The 14,452-nt window shown below is 40.4% G+C and overlaps 1 protein-coding gene across 1 annotated transcript in view; it reads right to left on the bottom strand.

Moving 5' to 3' along the window:
* Positions 1-6,860, bottom strand: part of mfng (MFNG O-fucosylpeptide 3-beta-N-acetylglucosaminyltransferase) — a 17,601-nt gene extending 10,741 nt beyond the window's left edge. The window contains exons 1-3 of the mRNA XM_036564329.1: positions 6,751-6,860; positions 5,652-5,893; positions 4,069-4,432 (exon numbers count right to left, since the gene is read on the bottom strand). Coding sequence (XP_036420222.1) covers positions 4,069-4,314 — 246 coding nt within the window. The 5' untranslated portion in view covers positions 4,315-4,432; positions 5,652-5,893; positions 6,751-6,860. The remainder of the gene's footprint in view (positions 1-4,068; positions 4,433-5,651; positions 5,894-6,750) is intronic.
* Positions 6,861-14,452: the final 7,592 nt, after the last annotated feature.

Raw genomic sequence — 14,452 nt, forward strand, 5'->3', positions numbered from 1 at the left:
CTTTGCTCCACTTCCTGTCTTGGTACACTTCCTCTCTCTGTCAGAAGAACTTCCTGTTTCTGTTATCACACACATTGCTGTTTCCTGTGCAAACACACACACACACACACACACACACACACACACACACACACACACACACAGACACACCTCACTGAAACACTAACACCTGGACTGAAAACAGACTCTATTCCTTCATTTGCATTGTTCTACAGGGCTGTGAAAAAGTATCTGCACCCCCGGATCTCTTCTACTGTTTCATATTTGACCCAAATTGTTGTTTCAGAACTTTAAACAAAATCAAATTCAATACAAAGACACACCTGAGACCAGTTAATGCAGACCCACAGGCTCGGTTACTGCCAGTCTGTTAAAATACCACTTAAATAGAACATTTCCAGCCAAGGCTAACCCTGCGTTCACACCGGCAGCGACCTTTTGCTTCGTCACCCCAAATCACTGGTCGCTCATCGCCTGTGGGCGTTTCTGAACTCAAGCAGACTGTTGGTTGCCGTGGTTTCACTGACACCAAACACAAATCAGATGCATTCCCGCTAGAATTAAAAATCCTGGTGAGAAATCACTTCTGCGCTATTTGATCACCGTGTCTGTGAAGTTAGTATGTGAGGGAAAACAGTATTTGGTCTTAGTAACTACTGTCCATCTAGTAGGAACCATTATCTAGGAACCAAAAACAGAGCGCACTGTTTCACAGTGGCGGAGATAAAGTGCAAACCACGCTGCTCAATGCTCCGTTCTTATTGGTAATCGCCTCATCCTTATTTGAATAAAGTTAAACTCCAATGTTTGCGCCACCTCCTGCCACTGGAAATGACATCTCTAATTGAAAATGAATGACGTCTGGCCGCTTTGCCACGTCACTGCCGGTGTGAATGCAGGGTAAGAGGTCTCGACAAGCAGCACGCTGTCCTGCGCTCAAATGAAATTCCAGAAGAAAGACAGTTATGGAAATAGATACGTCTGGAGAGGGTTACAAAGCCATTTTAAGCTCTGGAGCTCCAGCGAACCACAGTGAGGGCTGTTATCTCCAGATGGAGAACCTAAAGAATTTTTGAAGAAATGCTGGATTCGCTCATTAGAGAGAAAGAGAGGCAAATATGGTCTCCATGGCTAAAAGCACTGCTAACCCAGAGGAATTTGCCAAAAAAATGGCTCCTGAGTTGCGTCTAAGCATTGGCCCTATTATCAGGAGATCATGAGTTTGACCCACGGTGATTCCACATTCATCCATAACCAGGAATTCAAGAGATCATCACTGCCCTCTCTCTCTCTCTCTCTCTGTAGGATTGTCCTCCCTCTCCCCATCACTCAGCGAGATGCCAGACAGCACAGGCTAACATAACATAATTAGCAGCTATGGGTCTCCTCCAAGCAGCAGTGCTTTAGCAGCAGTTTGAAAAGATGAAGGCTTTACCCTCCTAGAGTTGGTGGCGTCTTGTGATTGGGGAAGACTGGGCAAGTGGGTGGGAATGGAATTGACAAAGTAAGAAAGAAAACTGGGGAAAGTGCCAAAAAACAAAAGAGTCTGTTTATTCATAGCCATAGATATTGGGAAGGTACACAACGTGACTTGGCTGCATGTTAAATTCAAGACCGCAGTCAGTGTTCAGTGTTACTGTGTGACGAGCAGCAGGTGGTAAACGCGTTAGAGTCTTTTAGTGGGTAACGGTACCCTAAACCCAAGGTGCAGAATTACCCCCTGAATGTCTCCAAATCAAAACTCTGGGGGTCCCTGAAAAGAAACATATTATGATGTTATGCTATCCGTAATAAAAACAGGCACCCAAATTCAGATTGTTTATCTGCTTCCCCCACAATCAGCTTCTGTCTCTGGTGATCTTAACTAACTAGAGCTGTAGCACTGCTCTGCCTCAGGGTGGCGCTGTAGCAGACTGGTTCACCCAGTTGGTCCTTCATAGCCTAGAAACTGTAACTCTGCCTGGATTCCTCTGAAAAACTTTCCAATGAGCTGCAGCAGATCTGTAAATCTGAAAACTCGCCCAGTTTCCCAAGAGTTTGGAGTGAAGAGTGACTGTTCCTCATTTCACACACTGAAGACAGAAGAGGAGACGAGGAAGATCTCAGTTACTGTGAGGAAGAGCGCAGAACCGCACTAGAACAGAGACTCTACAGGAGAACAGCTGATAAAACAGACACTTTAGCAGTTAGCCGCTGGAGTAACCAGCCAACATGGGATCCTCGAGTACCAGGGGGTGTTTCACACACTGCCTAAAACACAGATAACAATCCGCTCTTGTTCTTTTGAAGCTTCTAGTTTTAAACCTGCAGATGTGGTGAGGCTTTTATGTGACTCTTCAAACGTATTTAGCATATATTTGATTTAACTGTAACAAAAGAAACGTTATTAAAGTGAAATTGATCATCGTTCCCCTTCTCTTCACTCTAAATGGAAGACATGGCATCAGTTTTATTCGACAGCACTTCGGCCAAATGAAGCTTTCCCGACACCTCCGCTATCTGTCAAGGCTGCTGGACTGGCCAGCGTCCAGCCAATCTGACCGGCCTTCGTATATTTAGAGTGGTGGACGCTCTTCAGTGCTGCATGTTAAGCTGCATGTTGGGAATTTACTTTGACAAGCCACTCAGAGATAAGAGCACAATAGAGAGAGAATGTGCCTGTAGAAACGCTGTCCAGGCACCACGCAGACAACGTCCAGCTAAAAGATGTCCGTCTTAGTTTATTATAACACAAATAATCTCAGAATTAAGTCATTTGGAGTCTAAATACTGTACAGTGACTCACTCAGGGGTCTCGGTGTCTAACAGGTGGGTTTTAAACACAGTCTGGGTGATGATCACTCGTTTCTGAGTTGGTGTTTGAGCTGCTGATGCTAATGAGCTCGTTTTGCGAGGTTACAATACAGTGTGAAGTGATTTGATGTAATAAGATGTGATACAGTATAATATAATGTAATATAATGCTTTCTAATATATCACTGCAATGTAATTTGATGTGATACGACGCGATATGTTAGAATTACATGTGATACGACTTGAATACAATATGCCATAGGATGCATTACAATATAATATAATTCACTACAACTCAATACAAATAAGTGTGTTACAATACAGTGTGATTCTCTGTGATACAAGAAAATGCTATATTATAATGTCATGCAATATATATTATAATACATTGTGATGTGATATATATTGTGTGCCAATGCAGCATGCAACAATATATTGTAAATCAATATATAATACAAAGTAATTCAATAAGATATGCTAAAATATGATACAAAATGATGTAAAACAATACGATGCAATGTAATTCACTACAATATGATGCAAAGCACTGTACAGTTCCTACCTTCATGATCTCATCATGAACTCCAGATCAGAAAACAGCATCACACAAACATCCTAACTAGACTAAACCTCCTAAATCCTGTCCTAACTTTAGGATGAACCCCAACAGGGTCCTCACTTCTGTTTAAGGTCCGTTTCTATGGTTTTTAGGCAGCTGAGTCAGCAGCATAGTTCACTACCAGCATAATGAGCTCCATTTATCTCTACTGTAAAACGCTGCTTTCACTGTGAGATGATTTTCTTTTCTAACTCTGCGTTTTAAAGATCTCAGACGCTGCAGACTCGATCTCCACCGCCCCTCTGATCACCTTCGTGTGTTAATGTTGATGATGAAATATTACAGTGATGGTGGTGAATAATGAGGAGACGGAGCTGAACGTGTGTCTGTTTATTAGGAGGAGTAACGTTAGCGCGCTCAGCTAAAGCGTTTGGGAAATGGAGACTGAAACTGGGGAGCGGCGGCGCTCTGATAAACAGCAGGGGGCGCTCTCACAGTATTCACAACTCACAGTTTATCACACTTTAGTTCTGTTTGGTCTTTTTTACATCAGTAACAGCAGCTTAACTCACATTTTAACGTGATTTTGATTATATGTTTTTTACGTTTCAGCTGTGTGTGTATGGTCGGTTGCTAGGAAACAGACATGAGCAGCAGTGCACCATTTGCACCACGCTGTGTCTGAAAGTGCATACAGACTGAATAAGGGTACTCACATGCCCCTTGGTCTTGGATATCCATGTGTCCAGCAGCAGTGCGAGGCGGCTGCCGTGGAAACGGCCCGTGGTCTTCACGGCGATGAAAATGTCCTGTAGCCTCAGAGGTTTTTTCCTCCCCTGCATCCCTTCACTGGGGAGCTTCGGGCTGTCCTTGGTGCGCATCTGCAAATGCAGGAAAACGCCGAAGACGCAGGTGGTCACCAGGGCCAAAGGCAGGGCCCGACAGAGCCTCCTCATGGTCATCCTGAAGACAGTGAAGCGGTCCGGTCACATCCTTTAGGGTCCGGAGAACATGGTCTGGCGGATGGGGTCAGTACACGCTGCTGTGGTGCATTGTGGGCATCATAGTCTGAAGGTTCTTCTGCAGAGAAAGGTATGGATACTATAGATAAAGCTATACAGCTAAAGCTATAAACACGAGTTAAGGCTACAGGTATGATAGTCAAAGTTATAAAGCTACAGGCTCTGTATTTAAGGCTATATTTAAGGCTATATTGCTAAAGCTATATGTGCTATAGTTAAGGCTATATAGCTAAAGCCATAAACACTATAGTTAGAGCTATATAGCTAAAGCTATAGGCAATATAGTTAAAGTTATATAGCTAAAGCCATACGCACTATGGTGAAGGCTATATAGCTGAAGCTACTGGCACTCTAGTTAAAGTTATACAGTTAAAGCTATAAACAATACAGTTAGAGCTATATAGCTATTGCAATAGGCACTATAGTTAAAGTTATATATCTAAAACTATAAGCACTATAGTTGTAGCTGTATAGCTAAAGCTACAGGCACGATAGTTAAAGTTATGTAGCTAAAACCATAAACACTACAGTTATATAGCTAAAGCTATAGGCACTATAGTTAAAGTTATACAGTTAAAGCTACAAACACTATAGTTAGAGCTATATAGTTATAGCAATAGGCACTATAGTTAAAGTTACATAGCTAAAGCTATAAGCACTATATTTAAAGTTATGTAGCTAAAGCCATAAACACTACAGTTATATAGCTAAAGCTATAGGCACTATAGTTAAAGTTATACAGTTAAAGCTATAAGCACTACAGTTATTTAGCTAAAGTTATTGGCACTTTAGTTAAAATTATATAACTAAAACCATAAGCACTATATTTAAAGTTATATAGCTGAAGCTATAGGCACTATAGTTTAAGTTATACAGTTGAAGCTATGAACACTATAGATAGAGCTATTATAGTTATAGCAGTAGGCACTACAGTTAAAGGTATATAGTTACAGCTATAAACACTATAATTAAAAGCAGAGCAGTTAAGAAAATCAGCGCTTTAGATAAACGTATATTGTTTAAACTATATAAAGGCTATAGTTGAAGCTATATAGTTAAAACTATAAGCACTACAGCTATAGGGTTATCGTTAAAGGTATAGACACTATAGTATGGCTGAATGTGCTATAGCTAAATTTATATAGTTAAAGGTAAAGCCATGATAGGTAAATCTATACAGTTAAAGGTATAAACACCCATATAGTTAAGAATATCTAGATAACTCTATGGCTGCTGTGGTCAAAGCTAAATAGTGAAAACTGTTAAAAAGCACGCACCCTTCGCCTCTAGCTCGATCTAGCGTGACTCCTCACACTTCCTCTATTCATCACGCCGCCCCAGGCACTTTGAGAGCATTTCCTCCTGCAGCTTTCGCCCTGCAGACCGTTAGCCAACCCACTGAAACAAGCAGAAGTGGGTAGAGTCGAGCAGAGTAAAGCCATCCTCCAGCAGGCTGATGAAATGATGGTCCACATAGAAGTAAAAGGAGCTCCCGAAACCCAGTGTTGACTAAAAGCTCCTGTAGGGGTTCAGAGGAACCACTTAGTGCGTCATCATAGAAACTACTTAGACTTATTCAAATTAGCCGCTCCACCTTAAATGCTGCAGCTGTTACATGCTGAAGCGTCAGGTGCCTCAATGTAAGAGCTGCATCATTTAAGGTGGAGCTGAAAATTCAAAGAAGTGAGAAGTGAGAGCAGCAATACATCAGTAGACGTAAACTATTAGCATTACATTAGCATATTAGCTAGTAATTAAATTGTATTGAAAGAGAAACTCCACTGATTGGAAGAAATGTCTATAGTTAAGTGGGTAAGATGTAAACAGAGTGGTTCAGAGTGGTTCTCTGTTCTAGATAAACTTACCGAGTCAGAACTGTTCACAGTGGTGGTGATAGGAACCAGACGTCCACCTCTAAAAGCTCCCTCACAGAAAGTTCCTACAGTAAATGGTTATGAATTCACTGCCTGATGTCTGAGACACTGTTTTATGTTAGTTTAGAGAACTTAAACTCCATTCATGGTGGAGGGATACATGCAGGGCGCTGTGAGGCAAAATAGTCCCCAAAGAAAACTTATTATTTCAGATTTTCCACTATTTTCCATCATCAACATTCCATATAGACTCAGAAGACTCGTGTAGGTTCACTGGTGGTTCTGGATAGTAAATAAAATGTCTATATCTGTGTTGTAGTCATGGCGACCCCTGGTTCCTATCACCACCACTGTAAAGACATCTGAACCATTTCACACCAAACCTCTCTGAATCACTCTGATTACACCTCACACACTGAGTTATACAGAGATTATGAAAATTTAGTGTACATTAAACTGGATGAACGTGACTCGACAGAAGACAGAGGTGGTGATGACTTACCCCACGACAGACTCAAAGTAGTCCTAATTTTTAAAGGTGTAAGTTGTAAAAGTTTCCCTTTAAGAAGTTGCTGAGTGTAGAGCCCACTGCATACTGACTCTGACACAGGGTGTGTGTGAGTGTGTGTGTGTGTGTGTGTGTGTGTGTGTGTGTGTGTGTGTGCGCGCGCGCTGGATGAGGCTGTGGGTAAAAATGCACCCCCCTCCTCCCCCCAGCGTTTCCTCTGGCCGTTAATCCTGAACAGGTTTCCCTCGGTGATTGCGCAATCCCACTGAGAGAAGCTTCAGTTTACACAGCGCCTACTGATGCTGATTATTACAGAGTGTAAATCTCTGACCTCACGATTCTTCAGGAAACGATTCAGTGCAGCATCAAATCTCACGTTTCACCACCAAACAGTTCAGTTCCTTTAATTCCTAAATCTCTATTTCTTAAATTCTTAGTTAGATCCTTTCATTTAGTTTGATTCTGTAATATTTGACCACCATTTAGTTTGATTCTTTAAGAAATGATTCAGTGCAGCATAGAATCTTACGTTTCTCCATCGTTTAGTTTGATTCTTTGATAAATGGTTCAGTGCACCATCAAATCTCACATATCACCACCATTCAGTCTGATTCTTTAAGAAATGATTCAGTGAGCCATAGAATCTAAATATCATTCAATGTGATTGTTTAGGAAATGATTTAGTGCATTTTAAAATCTCACATTTCACCACCATTTAGTCCAGTCCTTTAAGAAAAAATGATTCAGTGAACCATAGAATCTAAATATTCTAAATAATATTACGACTGTTTACATCTGCAACATGCACCTTATGGACCGCTGCTGTACATACTTTCACATACGCACACGTAACTTTAATTTCTTCTTTCAACTTTGCACAAATAACTACTTTTTTTACTTTTTTACCATTGTTAGTAGTTTATTTCTACTTATTCTGTGTATTTAATATATATTTTTTATATTTCTTTTTTTTTAAGATTATATTTGGTGAATGGAGGAACAGCGAAGTAAGAATTTCATTGCACAGTGTAACTGCCTGTTTCTGCTGTGCATATGACAATAAAACTCTTCAAAAACTTCAAAACTTGAAAAATGATTCAGTGCACCATCATATCTTAAATTTCACCACTATTGAGTTTGATTCTTTTATAAATGATTCAGTGCATCATCGATTCTCACATTTCACTACTATTCAGTTTGATTCTTTTATAAATGATTCAGTGCATCATTAACTCTTATATTTCACCACTATTCAATTTGATTCTCTAGGAAATGATTCAGTGCACCATCAAATCTTATGTTCCACCACCACTCAGTTTGATTCTTTTTTAAACAATTCAGTGCATCATCGATTCTCACATTTCACTACTATTCAGTTTGATTCATTTATAAATGATTCAGTGCACCATCATCTCAAATTTCACCACTATTCAGTTTGATTCTTTTATAAATGATTCAGTGCATCATTAACTCTTATACATACATACATACATACATACATACATACATACATCATCTAAACCGCTTATCCTTCTGGGTCGCAGTGGGGTGCTGGAGCCTATCCCAGCTGTCATTGGGCGGAAGGCAGGATACACCCTGGACAGTTCGCCAGTCCATCACAGGTTAACTCTTATATTTCACCACTATTCAATTTGATTCTCTAGGAAATGATTCAGTGCACCATCAAATCCTATGTTCCACCACCACTCAGTTTGATTCTTTTTTAAACAATTCAGTGTATCATCGATTCTCACATTTCACTACTATTTAGTTTGATTCATTTATAAATGATTCAGTGCATCATCAAAACTCACATTTCACTACCATTCAGAATCATTTTTTACATTTGAAAGCCTTAAAACTGTATTCCAGCCATAAATTAGTTCATTATTTGTTGTAGTTTAATTATAATCCATTCTATTATTTCTAAATCAGTGCAGCTGAAAAAGCACCTTCCTGTATTTTAATGTCCTTATTTTGTTTATCAGTAAAAGATCGCTGTGCTTCTCGCTTCTCAGCTGTACTCCTGGTTTAAAACCCTGTCAATACTGATTAGAGGTGAGTTTCACCCCTAATTTAATTGCTGTCTGTCAGACGAGACGTTTGCTGTCTGAATTACATTCAGTATTCATGTCATTATCTTCAATAACACTTCTTAATCAGTAAATTTACCCACTATCAGCCTTCATTTCTGCTTTAAGCCACGCCCACTTTCAGTCTGTGTGTTAAAAGACGGTACTGAGGCAGTAATTGGTGTCAGAGTGAAGATGTCAGCATTACATCATACTGATTTGAATGAAACTCAGAAATTATACAAGAATTTTGAAAAACGGATGGACTTCCCCTGGGGCCCGTTAGTTAGCACCATGCTAATTGGTGGGGTACAAGTTTCCATTATTTGTTCTCATTCCACAGTTAAAACTACACTCTGAAAAAAGATGGTTCTGCAAGGTTCTTTAGTAAGGTCAATGATTCTATACAGGCCCATGAACACTCAAAGAACCATTTGCATGCTTAAGGTTCTCTGCACGGTGAAATGGTTCTTCAGATTGATGGAGAATGTGTTGTTTATGGTTCTATACAGCACCTTTTTGAAAAGGGATCTATATAGCACAAAAACATGTTCTGCTACTGCTACAAGCTTTACATCGTAACAACAGAAGAACCCTTTTTGGTGCTTTATAGATCCAATCTAAAGAACCGTTTCACCATGCAAAGAACCGTAAGCATGCAAATGGTTCTTTGGGTGTTCATGGTTCTGTACAGAATCACTGTCTTTACTTAGAACCCTTAAAGAACCATCTTCTTTAAGAGGGTACAGAAACAAACTCGTCTTGGCTGCTGGACTGTATGTGGGGTAAAGTGGGGGGGCAGGTGGTGGGGTAAGGTGGGGGAGGGTGGTGGGGGTGGGGGACTATCGCTTTAAGGCACCGCTGGATTATTTGGTGCCCTGAGTTGGGATTAAGGGGAAGAACGACAGCATCAACAGGAGACAACACCTTTGTTTGTTTGTGGTTTCTCAGAGTTCTCTCCTTTCCTCCATTCATCCCTCGCTCCCAGTGCCCAGCTGCCTCCCTTTCTCCTCGCTCCCTCGCTCCGCGGATCCCTGGAGTAAACCGGAGACGTCCCGGCGCGGAGCGGCCAGGAAACACCCGGCATCGCTTTACGGCCCGCATGAAAAGAGCCTTTTAACACGCCAACCACACGGCTCCCTGTTTTACACAAAGGGTCTGGGGGCAGCCCCCCGCAGGCTCTTTAGGAGCGGATCCCAACATAAACAGCGCAAATACGGCGCCCCCTGTAGGCGGGTTCACTGTGAGCTACTCCTGCTACAAGACACACAGTAATTCAATAATATAAAAGCAACTGTGTACTAGATAAATATATAATTATTCTTATATGATGATGGTGCTCTTTCAGATTATCAGTGGGAAACGATAGAGATTATAAAATGAATTTAGTTTAAAAAATCCTGAATAAAACTGTAAAAATTTAAATCCAAAACAATTAAATTCTAATAAAATTAAAATTCAGAATGAAGTTTTAATTTAAATACATTTTAATTATAAGGATTTTATAAAAATAATATCAGACTAAACTTAAAATAGCTAAAATTAGCATCTATAATGAAGGTAATAAAAATCTCTAGAATATATATATAATATATAAAATACACATTTACACCCCACACACTGAATTATGGAGGAAACTTGAATAATTGGTGGAATTCCTCTTTTCAAAATACTAAATAGAATTAGCAAACAGCAGTTACGATGGTGTTCCAGGTGGTTGCTATGTTGCTAGGGTGTTGCTAGACAGTTGTCAGGTGGTTGCTAGGTGGTTGCTATGATACTTTAGGCGGTTCATTTGAATTTCAGAAAATATCTGCAGTTTGAGTTTATTGTGGTGCTCAGCTGGTTCTGCTGATGCTCTGTCTGTTAATCCTTCTTGGGGGGAGTTGGGGGGGTGGACTGAGCCCTACAGGGATTAGGTGACCTATATGTGGGAAAGGACCGGTCAGAGGAGAGAGAGCAGGTTGGTCTCGGCTGAATTAGAGCGCTTAAGTTTGGGCTTAAAATCCTAACAATCCCCCCTCTATTAGACCCCCCATCTAAACCCAGATCTGAGCTAATATCACATAACACACACAGACCACACACAGTACACACACTGTAAACACTATACACACCGGAAAGACCACATACACACACTCACCCCCTCACCCCCTCACTCACTCACTCACTCACTCCCTCACTCCCTCACTCACTCACTCATTCTCTCACTGACTCACTCACTCACTCCCTCACTCCCTCACTCACTCACTCACTCACTCCCTCACTCCCTCACTCACTCACTCCCTCACTCACTCACTCACTCACTCACTCACTGACTCACTCACTCACTCCCTCACTCCCTCACTCACTCACTCACTCACTCACTCATTCTCTCACTGACTCACTCACTCACTCACTCATTCTCTCACTGACTCACTCACTCACTCCCTCACTCCCTCACTCACTCACTCACTCACTCCCTCACTCACTCCCTCACTCACTCACTCCCTCACTCACTCACTCACTCACTCACTCATTCTCTCACTGACTCACTCACTCACTCCCTCACTCCCTCACTCACTCACTCACTCCCTCACTCCCTCACTCACTCACTCCCTCACTCACTCCCTCACTCACTCACTCACTCCCTCACTCCCTCACTCACTCACTCACTCCCTCACTCCCTCACTCACTCCCTCACTCACTCCCTCACTCACTCACTCACTCTAAAGAAATTAGGAAAACAAAGGAAAAACTTTAATTATATTTCTAATTTCATTTATGTTTTTCTATCTTGCTTTTATGAGTAAAATTATGCAAAGAATATGCAATAATGCAATTATTTAGTGTAATCATTACAATGACCACTAGATGGCAGCACAGCACTGTCCACAGAGATTTCCAGTCTGCACTAAAACTGCACCACATAAAGAAGCAGAGTCACCAGAACTGCATAACATACTCACTTTAATCGCTCTAACTATACCAGACTCTATATGCTCAATATATACACACTCTACATACTCTATATACTCAATATATACCCACTCTACATACTCTACAGACTCAATATATACACACTCTATATACTCTATATGCTCAATGTATACCCACTCTACATACTCTACAGACTCAATATATACACACTCTATATACTCTATATGCTCAATATATACCCACTCTACATACTCTACAGACTCAATATATACACACTCTACATACTCTATATACTCAATATATACCCACTCTACATACTCTATATGCTCAATATATACACACTCTATATACTCTATATGCTCAATATATACCAACTCTACATACTCTATATGCTCAATATATACACACTCTACATACTCTATATACTCAATATATACCCACTCTACATACTCTATATGCTCAATTTATACCCACTCTACAGACTCTACAGACTCAATATATACACACTCTACATACTCTGTATACTCAATATATACACACTCTACATACTCTATATGCTCAGTATATACCCACTCTACATACTCTATATGCTCAATATATACACACTCTACATACTCTATATACTCAATATATATCCACTCTACATACTCTATAGACTCAATATATACCCACTCTATATACTCTATATGCTCAATATATACCCACTCTACATACTCTACAGACTCAATATATACCCACTCTACATACTCTATATAATCAATATATACCCACTCTATATACTCTATATGCTCAATATAGACCCACTCTATATACTCTATATGCTCAATATATACCCACTCTACATACTCTACAGACTCAGTATATATCCACTCTACATACTCTACAGACTCAATATATACCCACTCTATATACTCTATATGCTCAATATATACCCACTCTACATACTCTACAGACTCAATATATACCCACTCTACATACTCTATATACTCAATATATACCCACTCTATATACTCTATATGCTCAATATATACCCACTCTACATACTCTACAGACTCAGTATATATCCACTCTACATACTCTACAGACTCAATATATACCCACTCTATATACTCTATATGCTCAATATATACCCACTCTATAAACTCTACAGACTCAATATATACCCACTCTACATACTCTACAGACTCAATATATACCCACTCTACATACTCTATATAATCAATATATAACCACTCTACATACTCTATATACTCAATATATACCCACTCTACACAGTCTCTATCCCCTACATGTTATGTATCCCTCCACCATGAATGGAGTTTAAGTTCTCTAAACGATCATAAAACAGTGTCTCAGTCATCAGACAGTGAATTCATAACCATTTCATGTAGGAACTTTCTGTGAGGGAGCTTTTAGAGGTGGACGTCTGGTTCCTATCACCACCACTGTGAACAGTTCTGACTCGGTAAGTTTATCTAGAACAGAGCGTTTCACACCAAACCACTCTGAACGACTCTGAGCCGCTCTGAACGAGTCTGTTTACATCATTTAATAATGTAGCAATATTAACTCTGTGGACTTCCCCTGTTCTTTGAGCTCAGCTGTGTTTTTTTGTGTGAACACTTATTCCAAGCCCTCTTTCTGAAACCTCTCCCAAAGAGAGAAATGATCATTTAATTATTTTAGTTACTTTAATATGATTATGTCTGCTGTTCATCTAAGCCGCTGAGTTTTTATATCAGAATGTTAGCAGACATAATCAGCTTTCTGTAGGACATCACTCTTAAAAATGTGTGATAACTATTTTTGAACCTTTTAATGGATGGTTGGAGCAAAAATCTGCACCAGCTGGGGTCTGAGAACCAGTTTGAGAACGACTGTTTCAGAGAACCATTTTTGTCAAATGAGAAGTGTCAGTGTGAGGAACCTTTTAAACGTTTAAAGAATCTAGATGTTCCAGAAAGAACCCTCAAAAAGGTAAATGATTTCGTACACGTCTCTTTTACATACTTGGTTCTTTCGGGAGCTAAAATGGTTCTCCAGTGTCAGTGGTCCTCAGGACCCCCTAGATGGTCCACTTGAGCAAGTGCTTGCATTTGTCCCTTTGTGTCGTGCATGAAATGAAGGTTGTATTGAGTCACAGAAGGTCCACTGTGGCTGATTTCCAGGGTTATTTTCCACATTGTTTGTGTATTGTCGGTTCTAACACTCCTGACTCGACTCGTCAGCTCATTAAGACGCCCTGTGAAAAGGCAAAATGAAGATATCACTGTAGGAAAAGACTAAAACATGCTGGACAGGTGGACAGGACCAAGATCCGACACCTCTGACCTGTAAGCTGCTGTTACATTTGCTCTTACTGATCTCTGGATGACTTTACACCGACCTCTGCTCTGTGATAATGACTGTCTAATCATCTGCGTAAGATAAGAGGCCGACGTTTAGGGAGCGAGATGACCTGTGAATCGGAAAAGGGCAGTATAACTCAGATAAGTGTAATATAATGGAAGTGAGCCAAAGGTACTGGATGGAGCTCCATCACTCCAGAGAACGCAGCTCCACTGCTCCACAGCCCAATGCTGGGGGGCTTTATACCCCTCTAGCCCACTTTAGTCACTTAAAGCTGCCCAGTTCCTCCAGCAGGTGGAGCTAGAGAGCAGCTAGAGCTAAGAGCAAGCAGGTCCTACAGACTTAATCCTTAGTAG

The sequence above is a fragment of the Colossoma macropomum genome, unplaced genomic scaffold, assembly GCF_904425465.1.
Source record: "Colossoma macropomum unplaced genomic scaffold, Colossoma_macropomum, whole genome shotgun sequence".
NCBI classification, from domain to species: Eukaryota; Metazoa; Chordata; class Actinopteri; order Characiformes; family Serrasalmidae; genus Colossoma; species Colossoma macropomum.